Consider the following 21,573-nt stretch of genomic DNA (forward strand, 5'->3'; position numbering starts at 1 on the left):
TGGGTAAAATGAAGGAAGGGGTGGTGGGGGACAGCTCTGACTACCACGCAGAGGGGCGTTCACCCCAGTGGTGGTCATGGTCGGATACAGAATACGACAGAGCGTTGCAAACAGGTGCTGAGAGCTGCCGAACGTGCTGGGAGAACCAGCTGACCTTGGCGGGAAAATGGAATGAGCAGACATGAAACCAAAGACAAGTTCATCTGGTGATTTGTCTCTTGGGCTGAGTGGGTTTCGTTGGACCGGGGAATATCAGTCCTCCGTGGAAGAACAAACTGCCTGCACATAGTTTCACACCAGACAGAAGACAGGGTCTGGAATGACACGGCTCGGGGGTCGTGACAATGATGATTATTGCAGACTTGTTTAAATTATCAGAAGACCTTATTTGTGTGCCCTGTTCACACCGCAGTTCCGATTCCAAAGCACATCCTTCTGAGCAGCAAGTCCGTGGTAGTGGACTGGAATAAGAACGGGGCAAGACCGTTTCTTTCGCCATGGCAACCCATCACGCGTATCGAGTCAGCATTTATGCCAAGGCCGGAGCGGTTGTGACCGCACCTCAGCCGCACCAGGGAGGTGAGCCTCCCTGGCCGTACTCAGAGGATGGGTCAGAGCTGGAGCAGATAGATCGTCTGAATTACCCCTGCTAACTGTCTTCAGACAGCGTGCGGGGTATAGTAGAACACCGTTTTAAACACATTTTGACGCTGTAAGTTGAGATAGTAAAGTATGGAGCTAAAGCGTTTTAATTGCATTGTAAAAGCACGATACTTGAACATGATCCTGGAGTCATCACACGTGCCCAATACCCACTCGTCATATTGCCCATGCACGAGCTCGACATTGAAAAAAGGTCCATGAGTCATACAGCCCACGAGTCATACAGCCCATGAGCTCGACACTAAGCAAATAAGGCCCATGAGTTGGACCAGTGGGCGAGTCTCGCTGGTTCGACAGCTAGTAGGCAAACAATGCCTACGATTTCGACACTGGCCAAAAACCAAACAGACAGACAAAACAAAGCGAAACAACAACAACAACAACAACAACAAAACCCGATAGTGGGTGCATTGAACCCCTTGATGTAATGTCGGTCTGACCAAGGAGGTACCAAAAGTCGCACCTCCTTGGTCTGACTCGTGTGTATTCATGCGTCTTATTTGCCTAATGTCGAGCTCGTTGGCTGGGTTAACTCGTGGGATGTGTGACTCGTGGGTCTCCGGCGCATAGAGTGTAACCGTGTGCTCAAGGCGAAGTCACGCAATAAGCAATGACTTTGCATGACAGCTTCCAGCCTTCAAAGTAATGATCGTTGTTGACATTTTCTTGACATTCGCTGCCCTCAGTCAGAGAGGATGTTATAAAAATGACAAACGTCAAAGACAAAGACGAGGAACAGTAAAACGTTGGTTTACGATCCCGTAGGTCTGAAGTACAGAAATACAGGAGACGGTACTCCATACAATGAAGGGAATATTCGAGGATAAACCAAACACAAAGGTTTTAAACAGGTTTGCTCCCGGATGTTTCTACCCATGGCTCAGATGCAGTATGGCCATTTTAGTTTAACCTCATACGATTAGATAACCTACTAGATTCCACATGAGTCGAACAAATTGATTCATGATTGGTCTTCGGATATCCAGTGTTTGGGGGTTGCTAGACTGTAAAGCTAATTCATAAAATGTTTTGTTTTTTCAGTCGGTGAGTAAAACCACTGATGATTTTCTTTTTTACCTTTAAGGTAATACACCACCTGTAATTTTATTTTCCTTTTCATGTCCCTCCTCCTTCTAAAATCTCTTTTCTTTTGCTCCATTACATATTTTCTAAAATGCCTTGAAGAAAAGGTTATTGTGACATGAGTGTCGTATATCGAATGTTTATAAGTTGGGCGGTTCCTTCCAAATACTCATACATTTTGAGGGCCTTGATAAAGCCAATCTAGCTTAGACACACCCTTGTGTTCGCATTAGAGGGCAGCGAACTTTTTATCAAGAACATTATAGTGAAAATCATGACCATTTTCTTCTTTTTCTTGGGTTCTCCTCGGAGACATCGCTCAAGATACATAACATTACAGAAACATGACGTTATGGTATGGTTTATAAACAAAGATTATCTGTTATAAGTTAATATGTCACCAATATGCTTAACAAAAGACACTGCAGGGAAACGTGCAAGTTATGTTCCGTCTAGGGGAAGGTGCATTCCAGTGTCTGTTTTTAATCATTTGATAGCAATGATTGACAGATAATCATCTCCCACAGACTCTTGGTTTGGAAGGCTTTTTATGAGTGTATTTGATTTGATTTGATTTGATTTTACTGTTCCACATCTCAAACACAAATAACATGATACAATCGATTGAACATAAGACTGGACATAGCGTCGTAATCACAAAGAATACAAGAGAAGACAATACGTTTTACAAACATGAAATGTGGGGGACCTAGTAAAAAGCAGAGCTTGTAATGTATAGGACCCTAGATGAAAATGTTGGTCTTGTTACAAACAAACAACCTAGTTACGAAAACTATGAAAGGGAGGAAAGGGACGTAAAGGAAAAGAGAGCAAAAAGAGAGAGAAACAAATAAGATTCATAAGAACATAACGAAATAGCCACCTTTAATACGCTTGCAAGATTCCTCGTCACCCGAGCAAAATGGTTGCGTAACTGAAGGAATGCGCAAAAATGCACATGAATGATACATAATTATTCATGTATTCAGGAATAGCCTTGACATGAACGACTCTGTAAGGAGAACGAAAAGCAAACCCGGAATGCCTAATAAACAACGAATCTGATAAAGAAGAGGAGGTTCGAATAAAATTGCATACTATATGATTAAACATTAAGTCTTCACGAGGAAATCTTTTAGTTTACGTTTTAAAACAATTTAGTGACAACGATTCAGTGATGTTAGAGTCAAGGCCATTCCAGAATTCCGGACCTGTGTGTACTATTGTTTTAAGCGCAAATGCAGTTCTTCCGGGGAAAAGTGGAATAAGTTTTCCTGTCTTGTAGGGTAGGAATGTATAACTTTATTTTCTAAAAACATGGTAGTAAAAGCATAAGTAGTCTGAAGAAAAGTGGTAGAATATTATAGCATGAAATATATAGCACATAATTATGAACATATTCGTTTGGCCACGTAAGTGATGATCAGGGCATTACGAATCAATGCAAGTCAATATGCGTTTGCATTGCGTAATCCTTTCAGCACGGAGCGACCAGGTTTGGTGTGGTTTGGTTTATTTCTGAACGTGTTTGCCAAGCACGTTTTCCTTTGAAAAAATAAGACCCCCCCCCAAAAAAAAAAAACAAAAAAACAAAACAAAACAAAACAAAACAAAACAAAACAAAACAAAAAACCCAAACAAACAAACAAACAAACAAAACAAAACAACAACTCAACGCCAACGCCAACAACAACAACAACAACACAATCGAATAAAATGAAACAAAACAACAAGGAAGAAAAGTGACTTGGTGCTGTAAAGAAGAAGAAAAAGCAAACAAACAGCACCATTGACTACTGGTAAATTATAGAAGTGTAAATGTGTGCAAGTGACAGGTTTGTATGATTAAGCAGGTTTGTATATGATTGTAGTCAAATTTTGGCATGCCAAGCGTTTGTACAAATTCAATATATGCCTTTGCTGCTCGGAAGAATTTTCGTGCCCATGGATCCGTTTGGCCAATGACAGTATGAAAAAAAAAATATTGCTTGTTGTTAATTCATGCACCAGAGGTTGGCGCATGAAAGACAACGAAACATCCCCCGCCCCTCCAAGTTCAAGAAATACAGAAGTAACAGAGACAGACTCGTACAGATACAGACGGTAATCTATGATGATCACGGATCGCCTAGTATTAGAAACAAAAGTAAATAATACATTTCAGGATGGACTTTCAGCGGGGGAAAGTCTTTTCTTGGGCTGATGCGTTTGCTTCCATAGTCGACTGGATGAGAGGCTGTTTGAGTACGTGACCTCAAGAGGCGCATAAACGCTGAGCAAATAGTCTTTAAGAGGCAGAATACAATAGGCTCATGATCTCATAATGATCATAAAAAGGTTTCTCAAGAGGCAGCCATGCGTTTGTGGGAACGTCGGGCTTGATCAAACAGATGACATTCTTCGTGTACAAGACGTGATGATAACAAGACATAGGTGGTATAATTACCAAGGTCATAATACCCGATTCTCTTGTCAGCATGCATGTTCTCTCGAGCGTGGGGATAGCAACTATTAATGACGTGCATAATGTATATAGAAACACGATGTATAATATATATTTATATATTCATATGTTTACATTCACTTATGTACTGTAGTACGTTTGCATGTCTAATCTTTTCCAAAAATATTTACTTTTCTTGTTCATTATATTTACACTCGTGCATATATATGTATATATATATATATATATATATATATATATATATATTCGCTCTTTCTTAATGTTATTATACACAAGCAGTACGTGCTGTATTTATCTCTTTTTGCTTACACTGTGTGGTTGTAAACGGAACCTGTCGTTCATACATGATGGCATTATGCAGTTTGGGATGCTCAGTGAATCGGTAATGAATAAAAATTTAGAAAACACCAATGTCTTGACATTCATTGCCCTCAGTCAGAGAGCATGTTATAAAAATGACACACATCAAAAACAAAGACGAGGAACAGTAAAACATTGCCCTTTTCACAATGTCATATTCTGCTTGCTTGCCAAATCATGCGAGTAGTTTTCCTCTGCACATTTCTATGCATGATTTATATTATCACTGCGAGTTCATGAGGTCGCATTGTCAAGGTTCCGTTGGAATAGTTTTCTCCACTTTAGGGAGTTTGTGCGTGATTGAAGCATGATGCACCGCCATACCCGTCATACCCCGGGTTACCGCATTGTATGGCGCCAACTCGTGTTTCGTAAGAATTACACACTGCCAAATGCCATCATCATGAGGGGCAAAATTTCAAAGTCAGCAATAATTTTCCAGATGCCAACTTCAGCCGTGTTACGATCTTTTTTTACCGTAAATTAATTACGATTATGATAACAATAATGATACTTTGTTCTAAGTTTTCCATATATCGGGATCAAGTTAATAAGATCTTTTATTTTTTTTAAGTTAGAAATTAGATTCATGTTTCAATTTTATGTAGACCCTATATCTTGATATTTTTACATGATTATTACTTTTTTGTTTGTATATGCGGCTAATTCCACATTTTTTATTTAATTTTGTACTCAAAGTTTTTAGTGTGTAATTCAATGTAATTTTTAATTTTTGTAAAGTATAAGCAGCAATTCAGCCTGTTAATTGGCTGCTACGTTTTACTGTATAATGATGTTTTCTTCAATAAACCACTTCAAATAAAGAAAAACATTTAATCCCAATTATGAACAGTTATGCAGAACGAGATAATTGCAATCCACTGACACGTATTAATGATTATGTATGTTACGTCTTCCGTAGACTGGTAATGCATAGTGCAGTGCAGCTGTCTATATACGACATTGAAATCATTGGTTTAGTGTGTGTGGTGAGCGCTGATGTATGATGCGGCTGCACTGCTGATGTCATTGTTACAGCAAAAAATAAAAAATAAAATAAAAAAATAATAATGAATAAATCCATAAGGCACTAGAAAATACTTTCACCCATTTTTTTTTTTTTTTTTTAACCAAGGGTAGTGGGCTGAAAAAGAACGATTATAACCATGCAACAAAATGGCAGATTTCTGTTTGGCACCCTAGGGTACCAAAGACAGCATCAAATGGCAATTTTGACAGTATTTTGTTGTCTGTATTCTGTCATCCTTCTGTCGAGTTAACCTCATCGCACTCATTCTCTTTTGCTTTTTTCCCAGCAATCGGTAACTGGTCCTACGACGGGGTGAATGGAACAAGTGAGTACATACACACTGAGAAATACGAGTTCAAATTTGAACCCCAATTTTGTCCCTATACAACCAACCTAATGGGTGCAACTTTGCACCGCAATAAGCAATTTGCACCCTCAGAGGTGCAATACGTTGAATTTTGAACCGGCGGGGGTGCGAATTTGCACCCTCAGTTTTGTGCTAATCAAGGGTGCAAACATGCATCATAAACATTGATAGGGCCTACACTGTGAATTAAACATTTGGACCACGAGTACCAAGGTTTTACTCGTAAGATCAAACTTACACTCTGATGGATATGTCCGCATCTTTGTAGGTACGAATGTAAATATCAAGAGATGTAATTTTCTACTTGAATAATAAAAGGTACAAATGTGCACCCCAGGGTGCTGGTATAGGGACAAACAGGGTGCAAATTTGAACCTTTATTCTTTTAGTGTGTAAAGGGAGGATTCTTAAAGGGATGGTATAGTTTTGGTTCAGGTGGGGATACAGATTCTTATATTTGCGAGATAATTAGAAACCACTTATGAAATATTAAAGATCATACAATAATTCGAAAATGAATTCAAGATTTGTGTCAGGAAAATTGATTTTGAAAAGGCTGAGATATCCAAAACCAAAGAGGTCCTAGTAAAAGATGGGACCCACCTTTTATTAGGACCTCTTTTTTAGTTTTGTTTTTAAGTTCAAATCTATATCCCCACGTAGCCAAAACTATGCTATCCGTTTAACCATTGTTATTTGTATTACTTCTGTCATCACTATTATTATCATTTCATATCATTATTATCATTATCACTACTGCCACTACTACTACTACTACTACTACCATTTTCATTATTATTGTAGTCGGAGTAGTAGTAGTAGTAGTAAAAGCGGTGTCTTTATCAATAACAGCATCTTTCTTATTTCAGGCAAAATTAGCTTTTCAGAACCACCACCAAGAAGAAAAATAAATCTAACATCCCAATAAGAGGAGGTTCATTGCTGGTTCAGGGACTTTCATGTGCAGTCGAGTTTTGGAAGTGATTATCACGATTATGGCTGCTATAAACAAAATATGATCAAGGTTTGCATTCAAAGGTCACGAAGTATACATGACTTGTGACGTCACTGATGCATGGCTTGTTAGTCTCTGAGCTCTAATTCAGGGTTCACACTCCCCCGAACGTGAGCAAAGATACTCACACCATAAAGGAAATATTCAAATTCGGCTGTAATCGTACAAACTTCTTGTCATTCTTGTGGATATCTTGCGTGTATGTGTGTTTATACAAATGATGCACAGGATAGTGCGTTCACAATTGTGAATACCCGAGAGTGAGCTGCATCTCCACTGACTAACGCCACGAAATAATCCTGTGCATCATTTGTTTTATAAAATGGGTCGAAAACTGACAGTATTTTTCCCGTACCTTTGTGGGTCAATACCAGTCAGCTACATTAGCACTCGCTCAAGAATCAAGATGTCCGAAGATGTTCGTCCCAAACATTTACGCACGTCGCACTCGAAAATCCCGCACATATAAATACTTTACGTATAAGAGTATACGTACGCCACACATGTAATGCACAAGAAAGGCCGGCCGGCAGCCCGAACTAGAAGTTGTTTACAGGATTGACAGCGCGTATAGTAGCGCGCGACGCACTTGTAACAACTAATTGAGTGCGCACTGCTAGTTTAAACATTGTGACGTCAGGCCGTGCATGTTAGTGAGAAATTAATGCACGCACACGTGACTCATTTCAGCGCTTCCAATTCTCGCTATCGCCAATGACGTAAAACGTACCCGGATGTTGATTTAATCGTCATTTACGTTGCATTATGGGATAGTCCGGTAGCAAAGTCACTTCCGTTCGTACGCGCGTGATACGTGACTAATGCTATTTACACACACAACCGACTGTATTCTACGTGTACTTCCGGTTTTCTCGACTTGAATTACAGCTTTGATATGATTTGAAATTTCTCCATTCTTAAGAAATTGCTGTTAATACGACTATTGGTTGTTGCTGCGAAGCTGCCATGTGTTGTTCGCACGACAATAAATGAAAAAAAAAAATCTGCAGAAATAGGACCCTTACTGGCATGCGAGACGTGATGTGGCAGCGTGGGTGAAGTTTGCGGGTGACTCCACAGCACATTACGTGCACGCGTGACTTACTAGTAGTGGTAGTAGCACTAGGTAGTAGGCCTAATGCCTACGTACATTGTACGTACTTACTTGGAAGAAATTGCTTCGGAAACAGGATAAGTTCGAGATCACTGTTCGTTCCCGATTGTGTTCGCAACATTTCGACAGAGAACAAATTAAAAAAAAAAAGATGGGCATTCCATGACGATATACTGTATATCCAGGTGGGTGAATATTTCCAGCATATTTTCAGCGTATGCAGAGATGACTGATCCTGTGGTGTGCACATCGGTCGCATGATCAAGCAGTACGCTGTACCGGTATGTGTTAGCTTATGCGCTGCGTGCAGTGGTGCATGCTAATGCAAGGCCGGCCGCCTGCGGGGACTGTCACAGTGTACGAGTATGACAGGCCTGGCCACTCGCTGGCTCGGGCGGTACAGCGGCCTACTGTACTAGTATCCGTGGTCGGCGCTGCGCTATAGGTAAGGTACACGTACGCACACGCTAGCGTTGTGCAAATTATGCCCCGCGCCGGAAGTGCCCTTGCTACCAAGTGCACTAAATCTTGACGAAAAATCCACATCCGGGTACTTTTTACGTACAATTACGTTTTGTTTGTTTTTTGTGGGGGGGGGGGGGAGGGGGCAATTAGTTTTATGAGTAGTTGTAGTTAAACAAGGGTAGGTTTGATGTGTGTAGAGAAGTGTGTGATGGGGTGTGGTGGGGTAGTTGCAGTCAGGTAGTATAGTAGGGTAATGGTTTGTTAGTTAACTGATTAAGATGGTTAATTAGGAATACTGTTTGTTTTGAGAATATGACAATGTGATTATTTTACTTTGTATAACAAAATCAGAAGGGGGATGTCGGGTGATAGGTTAAAAAATTATACTGACTTTCGTTAATAGTTTATGGCAGGTTTTAGTGAAATGCTGTATTCTGAAGTGAGCGCGGTGTGTGTCATGAAACATATATTGATTGATTTAGTAGGGTTGATCAATTAATGTAGCTTTTTCTCAGATTTATGCAGAAGTTCATATCATGTTTGTATACGTGGAATGTTTTGCAAAAGAAAAAGTTGTATTACATGTTAAAGATACGATTCAGCAGCACAAGTGTTGGTGTTATGAAGCAGATATTGATTAGTTTGATCAGGTTGATCAAGATGTTTCTGAGATTTATATGCAGAGTTTTACATTGTTTTATATCACTTTGGTACACATGGTTTGATTTGCAACAAAAATAAACAAATATTAGATTGTATGTTTAAAAAATGTGATTCAGCAGCACAACTGAGAAAACAGGTGCTTATTCTTGCTCGAATTAATTTCATTGTGAAAGGAAACCTGATATTATATGAAATTCAAATAGAGAATGTCATTTTAAAAAAAGATCTTGCGTCATCGTATAACAGCCAAATGAGCTTGGCTCCGGCAGCAACCAACGTCGTAAGCCGCGGCAAAATCTTTGGCAATCAAAACATAGGCCAGAGATCTAGCGAAAGTTAATTTTGTAATAAAGATTTACAGTTTCGTCTAGTCTTCTAGGTAATGTGGTCCGGGTGTCATCGTGTGAATAGCCTTTTGCAACGGCAGCTCGCACGCACACAGCGGTCGGAAAGGAGCGAGCTCGCTACGCTTGCAGCTCGCTACGCTTGCAGCTCGCCGCTCGCGCGCGCGCCTGTGTGTGCGAGTGCACTGCTGAGCACTGTGCGTGTCCCCAAAATGTAGCGAGCTGCCTTTGCAGAAGGCTATTGTGTGACCTTCCGTGGGCACCGGTTTTTCGCTTCGGCAGTTGATTGGCTTTTTACCAAGTTTGGGCCAAGTTCGTGCGATATTGAAAATTTAATATTCGTATCGCCGCCTTGTGTCAAAGTCGGGACAGTGTGAGGCCACCGCTGAAGGAGACAACATTTTAAGAGGATATTTTAGAAGGAGAAGGTTAAACGAGGTCATGAATTCTGGTCATGAGAAATGTCATTTGGCAACTCCGCTGAGCCGTGGGCGTGGATAATACATATCTTAATTCGGTTTCCCTATCCACATCATGAATAATTACAGTTTCCCATTCACGCTCGTCGATATATGGACGAGCCTTAAATGAGGGATGATAAAACAACATCATACATTATGACAGGAGGAGTGGGGAATGGTATCAATAAGCCACTTTCCCTCCCCTCGCATTAATGACCCTGCGTACGGCCTTGAAAATAACTTGACTTTTATGTTCACGAAGGAAGACATTGTATAACAAAAGAATTATGCCCGCGGAGAGGTGAAGAAGAAGAAGAGGTTACAGATCCTTATTCGAAGGGTTAATTCGAAGGTTCGTCAATCCGAAAATGGAAAGGAAAAAGTTTTTACTTCTGGAAATGATATAAGGTACATTAATGCGAAAATGAAGGAAAAAGGTCGTTATTCCGAAGGTTCGCAGATCCGGATATGAAATAATTGGTTCGTTGTTCCGAAGGACCTTAATGAAGCACCAACTTTCCATTTTCGGATTAACGAACCTGCAGAATATCGAACATCTGCCTTGGGAGGCCGCCTGATGAAGTGGGTAAGGTTCTTAGTCCTTTCTTGGGATATTATAGATGGGAATCACATTTGGCGCTTAAAACCCTTCGGCAAAAATACTCTACGAAGTAAGCAACTATGTCCCAAACTATCCACGTATGCTAATTTATACATTTCACTGTATTGGAGAAAACGATGACGCCACGCTGTATAGATAGCAGGAGTAGATATGAAAAGGCTTCCCCGGGTAGACGAGACATAATCACCACATTTAATGAGTTCACATCAGACCTATTTCGCCATTGACAAGTGATTCTCGAAACGACAGGTATAAATTGGAGACTATATCGAACGTTATTTCTTTTATTTGATTTAATTATACATGTACTTTACTTCCATCAAACCAAAAGTATTACATAATACAAACATACATTGATCAATTCATATTGTTTAACAATTTGAAAGAAGCACGAGTCATAAAGTATAATACAAAATGTGTGTACGAATAATGAGGAAAAAAAATGGAAACTTTGAAATGGTGACAAAAAGTAAATACAGTCGACTCCCGTTATAACGAAGTTTTCAGGACCAGCAGCTTTCTTTCGTTATATCAAAATTTCGTTAAAACCGGACACATAGACAAGTAAAAAAGATAAAGCCTATTTATTATGTTGCGGCCTGAATTTTTACTTCGTTGTAGCCGGAATTTCGTTATAACCGTGTTTGCTATAACGGGAGTGCACTGTATAGCGACGGATTTAGAAAGGTTCCCTAAATCTTTTGACGTGCCCTTATTTCTCACGTTGTCAGGAGAGGAGTTCTGGCCAGACATCCACAACTCTCAATGCGGAGGCAACGCGCAGTCGCCCATCAACATCGACCCCGATACCGCCACGCCCACCGAACTCGCTCCCTTCGACTTCACCTCCTATGACATCATAAAGAGCGGGACCCTGGAGAACAATGGGCACGCACGTTAGTATATAATCTAGATGTGATGACGAATGATTTTTATTCCTTGTATCGCTGATACGTTTTGTGACGCATTGTAAAGGTAATGAAGACAAAACGACTTTAAGAACTTATATTTAGGTATATATAAGGCACCAACAATGTGTATACATGTACAATATATTATGTTTATTTTAATGTTCACGTATACTGATAATGCAGGAACCATTAAAGCAAATCAAATGAAATAAAATCAAGATATTGCATTTATATGAATTTCGAATAGAAATACAAGGATTAACTTTGAAGAATATTTACAACTACTGTTCAGAAATGAGAGTTATTGTTATTTTAACCATACGATCTGCTCAGACACCAGGCATAGTCAAACTACTTTTTAACATGATGACCATGCGTCGACCTAATGAATAGCCTTTGTCCTTTGTCAAATATACAGAAAAGACGTGTGACTGCGCAACTTTCAGAATTTTGCGAGATATTGTTTAAATTAGAGGGCATCAATATTTGATATTTTATTTTGAAAGAGAGGGGAATATCTGCGGTTATGGCCTTTTCGTGTTTCTTTTATGACCCCGATGACGTGGACGCAGTCGAGGTCGATCTAAGTCGTGGCCCAGACGAGGGGTCGTATGACGTCACTGGAGGCGGACTGGAAGGGACTTACCGGGTCTACCAGTTTCACTTCCACTTCGGTTCGGATAACCAGAAGGGATCCGAACACGCCGTGAACGGAACTCACTATCCGGTTGAGGTTTGTTATTCTCAACTTGTTTCTTATTTTGTCTCTTAATTTGATGACAAGGTATAGTTTTGCCTTTTGTTACTTTTTTTTTTCTGCGAAAGTTTGATCTGATCCAACCAATGCGGTTTTTATTATGCAATGAAAGTTTGGAAATCTCAGCCACCACCTTATCGAAACACGCATGAGACGCAGACAAAAACTTTAATATGTCATTAGGTGTATTTAAGTTGCTTGCCTAAACATTTAAAGAAATCCAATATTAACGGCTATTAATATGATTTTAAAAACTTTCGTCAAATTGACTAATGATAAACGTGCCTAATTCAAAGGAAAACATGGCATGCTATGTCACCTGATTGAACTGAATTTGCTCCTCTCTTTATCTCCATCATCATCACACGACCCTCTGAAAAATATATAGAATTATCGCAAGCACCTGAATTCTCGTGTGTGTGAAGGTTTTAGAGGTGTATAGCAATCCGTTGCTAAATTGTCAGCGCGTATCAGTCTTTGGGTGGAATATCCAACATTCTCACTGTTCTTTTCATTACTTTGCATGACAGTGACGTACTTTTATGCTAGACAACTCAGGTGTCTATGCGGCGGCGAAGAAATATCTCAAGCACGTGCAATGCGTCATGAGGATGTCATTCGTATTTGATGTTACCGTAAAAAACGCAACAAACGAGAATCGGTTTTCTTTCATTCAACATTGTTGTTGTTATTACTCTCCTCTGCACTTATCGTCGGCATTTAATTAGGTCTTTACTATCCTCATACTGATTGGCAGGTCAACAACGCAGCATTTTATGTCATTGCATAATGGGTAGTTACACTGTCGACAAAAACTAATTATTTTGTACATTTCCTCGGAAGTTGCTAGGCAGCAACCGGTATGTGAGCGAGAAACCGTAATTGAGAAAACCCTCCCCGGGCACTATGCCGGGAGTGAAGCTTTCTGAAATTTGGCAATTTTATGGAGATGTTTGGAGGTGGGGGAGGGGGGGGGGGGGGGGTGTTTGCTTTTTTTATATTGCAGATGAAATGCCCGCTTCCCGGTTCGCCAATTTATTCTTTTATTTTTTTTTAGGTCACGTGACATTCACCCTCGGGGATCTCCTGCGCGTCTGCCCACAACGCCTGATCGCTGCGTAAGAATCACACGTATCCACTCAAATGCAGCGGCAAAATGCACGCACACAATTATTATACTTTAAAAGAAAAGAAGGAAGAGGAAACACACAACGATATAATTATTCTTGTTTATCCTGCGCATGCGCATACCTGCCAAAAACCGGGTTGCATGATTCTAGATTTTCTTTGCAGTGTAAATTCTACACGGAAAATCTACGGTCAACTTCCCATTCCATTCTTGTTTTTTTCCATAGCGTAAATAGTCAACTAAGATATCAAGCATTAATCTAAATACAAAGAATGCGATTATTTCTCGAGTGGGCGTTGAGTGGCTCGATAGGGCATTGATGTGTTGATAGTGGTAGTATTTATCCTGGCTGCTTAAAGGGATGGCATATTATTGGTTTTGAGGTTAGAATTCAGCTTTTAACTTTCTGCGACATACTTAGAAACCACTTTATGAAAATAATGTCAAAAAGCATACTATTCTAAGAATTCAAAATTTAATTGATGATAATCGGTTTTGAAATGGCTGAGATATCCAACAAAGTGATTCTGATAAAAGGTCGGTCCCACCTTTTCTTAGGATGGATTTGTTTTGAATATCTCAGTCACTTCAAAACCGAATTTCATCAAATAAATTATGAATTCCTTTTAGAACTATATGCATTTCCAAATTTCATAAGAGGTTTTCCATTATCTCAAAAATTCATCATCAAAAATATTGGAAACCTCAATCCCCATCCCAACCAAAACTGTACCATCCTTCAAAACATACCGCCGAACAATTCAAGAAATCAAAGCAGTATGAAGTCGAAACTTGAGAAAATGACATTCCTGAATGAACCCAATGTCAAAGACTATTGTTGGTTAACGACTGTTTTCAGTGAAACGTCTTTTGGTAACTGGAAAATCGAAGAAAAGGGCCTAACATCCATTTAAAAGAGAAACCAAATTAGACTGAGTAAAAAGAAATGAATTTGATCCTTCTTGATCTCGTGGTTACGGTCTCAGGTTTGTTAAAGATTTTAAGGAAATTGGACTGAGAAAAAAATGGAAAAGAAGAAATGTGTATTGTAATACAAATCGCTTTAAAACATCAAAACTGCACTTCATGTGTTTTGGTTGCTTGCCCATTGTTGTTCATAGATGCATCTGGTTCACTACGACACGCAGTACCCGGGCCTGAAGGAGGCAGCAAATTACCCAGGGGGCGTAGCGGTCGTCGGTGTCTTCTTCCAGGTAAGAATATTTGCTCCGCCCCTAGGTGAAAGGAAACAAACGAACTGAGGTTTTCGTTCTTGGCTATTTAATCTCAGAGGATAATTACAGCTGGGCAATTAAACTCAAGTATTTACTTGTTTGAAAAGAACAAATTTCTCGAAGACCCAAGTGTGCTAAATCGTCATTATGATTATATAGAAATAGTTTTTTAGCAGTTTGCAGTCATGATGCTTTAATGTTCAGTCAGGATATATCCTGCAGTTCAGGGCTACAATGGCACACTGGATATATTTCTTTAAAAAAAAACATACTCTAAAGCAATAGTTATATTATAAACACGTTTCAAGTTCTGTATTTATACTTGAGAAACTGGAGAAATAGAATATTAAGATAAAAAAAAAGTCAGCAGCGTTCAAATGATGACCGTAATCAGAGATTACTTCACGTTAAATCTACTGCCTGTCTTGCTACTCAATTGGAATTGAAACTAAAATTGAAAATTAATTTCATTTACCGATTACCGAACTCATAATTCAGGGTCTCCTCTGGATATATTAGGAATTCCCAATTCTGAATGATACCTCCCCCACACTTCTAAAAAAGAGCAACAGTACATGACACCCCCCCCCCCCCCCCAAAAAAAATCAACATTCAATACGTTTAACTTCAAATATTAAGAGACAAAACCATTTGCTAAAGAATTAATCAGTTCGAAAGAGGATTTCACAAACATGAAAAGCACTAATGACTTTAAATATCTAGCTACTAAGTACCTGTCAGCACTGGCTTTGGTCTCAATCACAAAAACAAACTTAATCGTAGTGCATTGCTCCCTGTATGGCTTTAATCTATACAGTACATGGATTTCAGCTTATACAGTTCTTGCGACCAAATGTACCTGTATACAAGTCCTTTGTTTGTCAAATTCTTGTTTCTTATCTCTTTATTTTTTTGTGGAATATTATTTTAAAAAAAACTGAAATAATGTTATCAACATGAAAATATGACATCGTCTGTAAAGTAAGGAAGTAAATGTAACTTTCGGTTTACAAATGTCATACTTATCATGCCAAAAGCAAGCAAGCAAACGACGATTTGAGCCTACACGATAGTAGCTCTTTTTATAGATGAACCCACTCTAATCCAGAGATAACGAGACATGAACTATCTCCTTCGTTTTTGGATTTGGAATTGAGCAAAACTCTAGCGGCTTCTCTTTCCGCACATACCAGTGAGAAATGCGGTTATCGCTGATCAGTGTTTAGTTTCAACAGTGTAAAAGAACTCGAACATGTCTCAATCCTTGTCGGGGCTTAATTCTCATTGTTATCTCAATTAAAAGATTACGAAGTTTGAGCGGGACTAGTTAAAGGAAATACGTTCCTCAAATAATGAGAGTCGCGATATAACAGACCTGTGCCTGTATACATGTATGCGTCCATTTCAGCCATCAGACTTCCTCTACAAAATAAAGCTTTCGAATTGAAACTGTATGATTAACGTGTTTCCTCGAATGATCATATTCTTACCATCAAAGGTGGGACAACACAACCATGGTCTGGATCCTCTTTTGGACCACATTGAGGAAGTCGAAAATCCATGTAAGCAGTGATGGTGGTGATGTTAATGGTTATGTTGATACTGATGATGACAATAGCGAGCTTGAGATGTGCGACGCAAACGCTGTTATAGACGACGCTGATTAGGCCAAAAATCATGTTCTGTACATGAACGAGATAGCTGTTTCCACTGTCCAACCCGGTAAGCTGCGTCGTCTTGGCGTTCGCGTCGCAGATATAAAACTCGTTATGATGATGTGTATTACGATGATAACAAGTTCTTACATCACGATTCAGGCAAAGCACCAGCATTCTCCGAAGAAATAGGATCTGGTCAGATCCAGAAATGTTATGAGATATTTGCAGTTGTTTATTGTTACTACAAGGGGAAATTGGGGTTATTTGTCCTTATTAGTTTTAAAAAGAAATTTCTTTTTCCTGTTTAACAATAGAATAGGTATGGCTTGATTTTTTCCCCCACTCAGTATATTTCTGTACTTCACCGGTATTTGGTTGAATTCTTAAATAATTCGATTTCAGCCTTTTGGGATCATGGTTATGAGCTATGAAACCAAAATAGGAGAGATACAGATATATATCATAACATAGCTGTTTGAGATCCTTATAAAGATAGCTGTATTACCATGAATCTGGCGGGACCTATACAAATTAATTTTCCCCCAGAACGTAATATTCCTGTATATGAATTAATGAATACTATATGATTATGTATAATCACAAAAAATAAAAAATAAGAAATAAAATGAAATGAAATGACATGAAATGAAACGAAATGGAATGAATGGAATGAAATGGAATGGAACATAATGATATCTTTTTTACTTGAACCTATATGTTTCACGGAAAGATATATCCTACGCTTATTTTACGTAGATATACGTATGAATGCGTGCATCATACGCATCTGATCATATCACATATCACTGAATTGAACGTATGTATAATATACGTATGCGCTCTGAGGTTCACTGTGAATTCTACCCTACTTTCGTATTCATGCAGTCACACATATAGAGATCGACGATATCCAACTCTCGGCGCTGCTGCCCGGGTCCACCGAGCGGTTCTGGCGGTACGATGGTTCCCTGACCACGCCCCTCTGTAATGAGGGGATCATTTGGACGCTGCTCCAGGACCTTGTTGAGCTATCCCAGGATCAGGTAAGCAGGACAAGTTTGTTTGTCATCTTTTAATTCGATTCATTTCCTTTGGTAAAATGTCTATCAAATTCTATTAAATTGATTTATTTTCATTCTTCTTTTTCCAAAAAAAAAACACCCAAACAAACAAACAAACAAACAAACATAACGCAGAATAAATCAGGGACTATATCATAAACGTTTACATTCGACTTTGCAAAGGAGTTGGAAAAAAAGAAGAATTCCATTTCAGTTTTTTCCTAATTGATTCCCACAATTTACTAATTGATTTTTTTAAATTTCCAATTCAAATTGATTTGAAATTTTAATTAAACTCAATTCATTTTCATTCAATTCAATTCAACTCAATGCCGATTTCATTCATTTCCCATCCAACAAAAGGCTAAAACAAAATACAAAGAATGTGTCTGTACACAAGTTGTATTGTTTTCATGGATGGAAGTACATTGTAATACACAGCTAGCACGGCAGTGTGGATCACTTAATCAAAATATCAAAACATAGATATATAATTTGCAACTAAGTAAAATAACTGAGAGTTTCAAATTCCATTTTATCCAAAGGTCACATTTTCCTGGATAAATATGTTAAAAATCAACCGAACAAAACAATAGAATGTTGAATAAAAGTCGGACTTTGTCATATACAATAATAGGAAAAGCGTGAAACTTTAAATTGCACATGGATAATTCAGGCATGGGTTAGATATACCAGCGGCTGATTTTGAAGAAGTTCTTTACTCTGTTTGTGTTTTTTGATACTCTCTTCGTAAAACTCAATTCAAACATTCAAACAGAAATTACAGTTTTAGTTCCACAGTCGTGGTCATGACAATTGTAGCAATGCCAAATCATTTGACTAAAGTTTTCGCCATAGGATTATATTCATAATGAATTCAGCACATCCCTCTATTCACCGCTAAAACCTATATATGTCTAGTGTTGCATAAATATGTTGCCATACACTTAGATTGGCTTGGTCGTGCTCTTTCTCAGGATATGCCGAGTCGGGATAATGCGATAGGAAAAAAATGTGAGAATGTCCTAATTTTCTTCCCATCGCAGCTTTTTTTCTTTTTATTGGGGGGGGGGGGGGGGATGAAGATGAAAAATGCTAATACGAGAATTTTGAACTTTTGTCAAAGAGATAAGATTTCTGTCACAGATCAGATAGTGCTTGTTTGTATCTATCTTGTCGATGATCATTATGATAAAGAGATCTTAAATTTAAAGAAAACCAAAATTGATTGCAAATACTGCAGTCTTGTACCGCAAAAAACACAAAAAACACACACACTGCAATTAGAGTGACAAATGAAAAGAATAAGATTCAGAAGCAGAATTAGAATGCAGCAGGAAGAGAAGCTCTTATGAATGTATCAGAGATCCGATTTGATATGTGGATGAACTTTGAAGTACGTTTGAATTGCAATGTCACTTCATATTCAATTTAGTTTTAAAAACAAATTACACCGTCGGACTGCTGTAAAGAAACTTTGTAAAACTCCGGCATGTGAAACATATTCGTTTACAATTCCCTAAAAAGGTTGAAAGTTACTTATGACTATAATGCACGTATCAGGTGGACTGAAGACTTGTGAAACAAAATTATCATTACCCTTACTTTGCATAATATGCCCCGTATCACAAAAACCTAAATGAAGTCAGCTGGAAGTTGTCGGATTTGTTTGTTTGTTGTTGTTTTTTTTTTCTCTCTCTCTCATTGACAAACATCCTAAATGTTTAGTTTTTTGGCCTGGGAAGGATATCATCAGTAACTCATCAAATTCCATATTGTCATTAAAACCTGCTAACACGAGTGACTTAACATTCTTTTAGTACTTCGGGTTGCTGTACTTATGGTAAGAAGGACTTTGAAGTTAAGATTCCATTTTGTTGTGCCAAGACACCCTTTAACTGAATTCAGTTCAATTCATTTATTTTCATCCCCATTTTTCTTCCAACAAAACATAACACAGAATACATCAGGAATTATGTCATAAGCCTAATATACATTAGATTATGCGAAACGAAAATTGACAAAGAGATATTGATACATATCGGCAAAATACAAAGTTATGTTAAGAGGGGAAAAAAGAGAACTGAGAGGTTCACTAGAAAGCAATGCTTGCATTTTGTGATACCTCTCAGGTGTTTCTTTAAACTCTATGAAACTGTATGAAACTAGAAGGACATTGAAAACTCTAAGACAACCACCACGAAGGGGTTATCAGATTAACCCTGGCATTGGAGCACCCATTGACAGAATTCTCTTCATGATACATCAAAACATCAAAAAGACTACATATTTCCCCGTCTCCTGGGGTTTACATGAATACTATCACGTTTCTCACGTGTGGAAATCGGAGAAAACCAAAATGTACAAAGAATGGATCCTCAAATATCTAAAATAAAATAAAACAAAACATAACAAAACAAAACAAAATTAAACAAAACAAATAAATAAATCCGCCACTCTTGAATGCTTGATTTCATTCGCTTCCAAGAAGATATGATTTCATATAGAAAAAAGCTTATCTGTCACACCATACCAAGAACTTCAATTCAGTCGAGACGAGCAAAAACGTAATTTTGTGCCCACTGTCAAATCAACCTCTGCGACTATAATTGTCTTTGGATTTTTGCATAATGTTGGGTCACATTCATTTATTGTTCGGACCAAAGTCTCTGTTTTATCAACACATAAAACACGTTAATACAATTCTCTGATCCAATTATTTCTATATGATTTGTCCAGTCTAACTGGACTTTATCAAATCTTTCATTTAACACTTTCGATGATTTTACTAAATTCAAGTTTATGGAATATATTATTGCTATACTATCCACATAGACATGGAAACGATAATGAAGAAAAAATATCCAAATGAGATCTTTATTCCATTTCCTAATGGGTTTTGTATAATAGACATACATCTCTCGATCTCTGCTCATAACATTTATTGTCATCTACGTAGGCCTAATACTATAAGTGATCATGAGTGCGTAGTGAGGGTTTTAATTGATTATGTTAACATACATGTATGAGTTGAATTCACTCTTCTTAACATTCTTTTTTAGAAGACAACAAGTGAAAACATTTTCATCTTTACAAATATAAATATTAGTTCAATCCAACTCACCACAAATTATCAAGTTATCCTCTAAGCTAAAGGTACCATTACACCAACAAGGTTTTGCTTCTTTTTTTATGAGGCTCAAAGAAATTTCTAGTGTTAGAAGGCAAAGCTTAGTCCGCATTACTGTAAACCTTACGCCTATATATGAGACATGAGATGACATCTACGCAAAAAATAATGATAACAACAATAAAATCAAATTGTGTATTATTTTCTTGCAACTATTGGGCTGTGAATGCTATTTTCCGGAATGTGTATTCATGCGTCTTATACACAGACAGTCTTGATGTAGCAACGCTTTTTGTCAGATGCATTTATTCAAATTCTTACCCGTATAAGCTCTGAATTCCAAACCCACTCCCAGCTGGACCTGTTGCGGAGCCTGGTCAGCGACGCCACCGACGAAAACGGCGTTGAGCTCCCGATGACGGACAATTTTCGCCAGCTGCAACCATTGAACGGGAGGACGGTGTACGATGTGGAAACGGACGAGTTCATATCTACCCCGGATCCCGGCCGAGCCCCGACCACGAAAGCCCTTGTAATGCCTGTTATATCCGCTCTCATACTAACCTTCCTTATTCTACGTGTGTGATGTTGAATAGTACACCAAATCTAGAAATCACCTTCTGCTCTCAGTGGGACCAAGTTCTTCTCTTTCACTTGCCTAGATTAACCACGGGAAATTGTCATTTTGCTCTTTGTTTTCTAAGTGTTTGCATAATCGGCTGCTGTCCTGTGTAGTTTACATCTGTATGATAAAATATGCAGCATAACATACCTAACACATGACTGAGGCAAAAGTCAATGACAGTCATTGGAGAAAAAAAAAATCACACACACACGCATATTCTACACATATGTATCATATATATATATATATATATATATATATTTCAATTTCAATTTTTTTTTTTCAATTTCAATTCATGCTTTATTTCATTTTTCGAAAAGAACATAAACATTTCACTTTCTTTGGTAACAGAGAATAAGGTTGCATAGTCAAAAGCAAAGTAAATTGAAAAAAATATCTAATCGAGGAAGCTTGGG

The 21,573-nt window shown here is 38.3% G+C and overlaps 1 protein-coding gene across 1 annotated transcript; it reads left to right on the forward strand.

Annotated features, from left to right (window-relative positions):
* The first annotated feature begins 497 nt into the window (after positions 1 to 497).
* Positions 498 to 21,348, forward strand: LOC139713525 (carbonic anhydrase-like). The gene is made up of 8 exons (XM_071625252.1): positions 498 to 633; positions 5,887 to 5,925; positions 11,383 to 11,547; positions 12,135 to 12,295; positions 14,570 to 14,662; positions 16,182 to 16,245; positions 17,227 to 17,384; positions 20,888 to 21,348. The coding sequence occupies exons 1-8, from the start codon at positions 498 to 500 to the stop codon at positions 21,116 to 21,118; spliced, it is 1,047 nt and encodes a 348-aa protein (XP_071481353.1). The 3' UTR covers positions 21,119 to 21,348.
* The last annotated feature ends 225 nt before the right edge of the window (positions 21,349 to 21,573 follow it).

This window comes from Diadema antillarum, unplaced genomic scaffold (assembly GCF_040938485.1).
Source record: "Diadema antillarum isolate AM-2024a unplaced genomic scaffold, OU_Dant_1.0 seq00001995_RagTag, whole genome shotgun sequence".
Classification (NCBI taxonomy): Eukaryota; Metazoa; Echinodermata; class Echinoidea; order Diadematoida; family Diadematidae; genus Diadema; species Diadema antillarum.

What these genes read in the sequence shown, in the direction of transcription:
- LOC139713525 (XM_071625252.1), top strand. Translation starts at nt 498, where the DNA reads ATGGCAACCCATCACGCGTATCGAGTCAGCATTTATGCCAAGGCCGGA. An exon ending in AGAGCTGGAGCAGATAGATC is followed by an intron (nt 634 to 5,886) that starts GTCTGAATTACC and finishes CTTTTTTCCCAG; the next exon opens with CAATCGGTAACTGGTCCTAC. An exon ending in GAACTCACTATCCGGTTGAG is followed by an intron (nt 12,296 to 14,569) that starts GTTTGTTATTCT and finishes TGTTGTTCATAG; the next exon opens with ATGCATCTGGTTCACTACGA.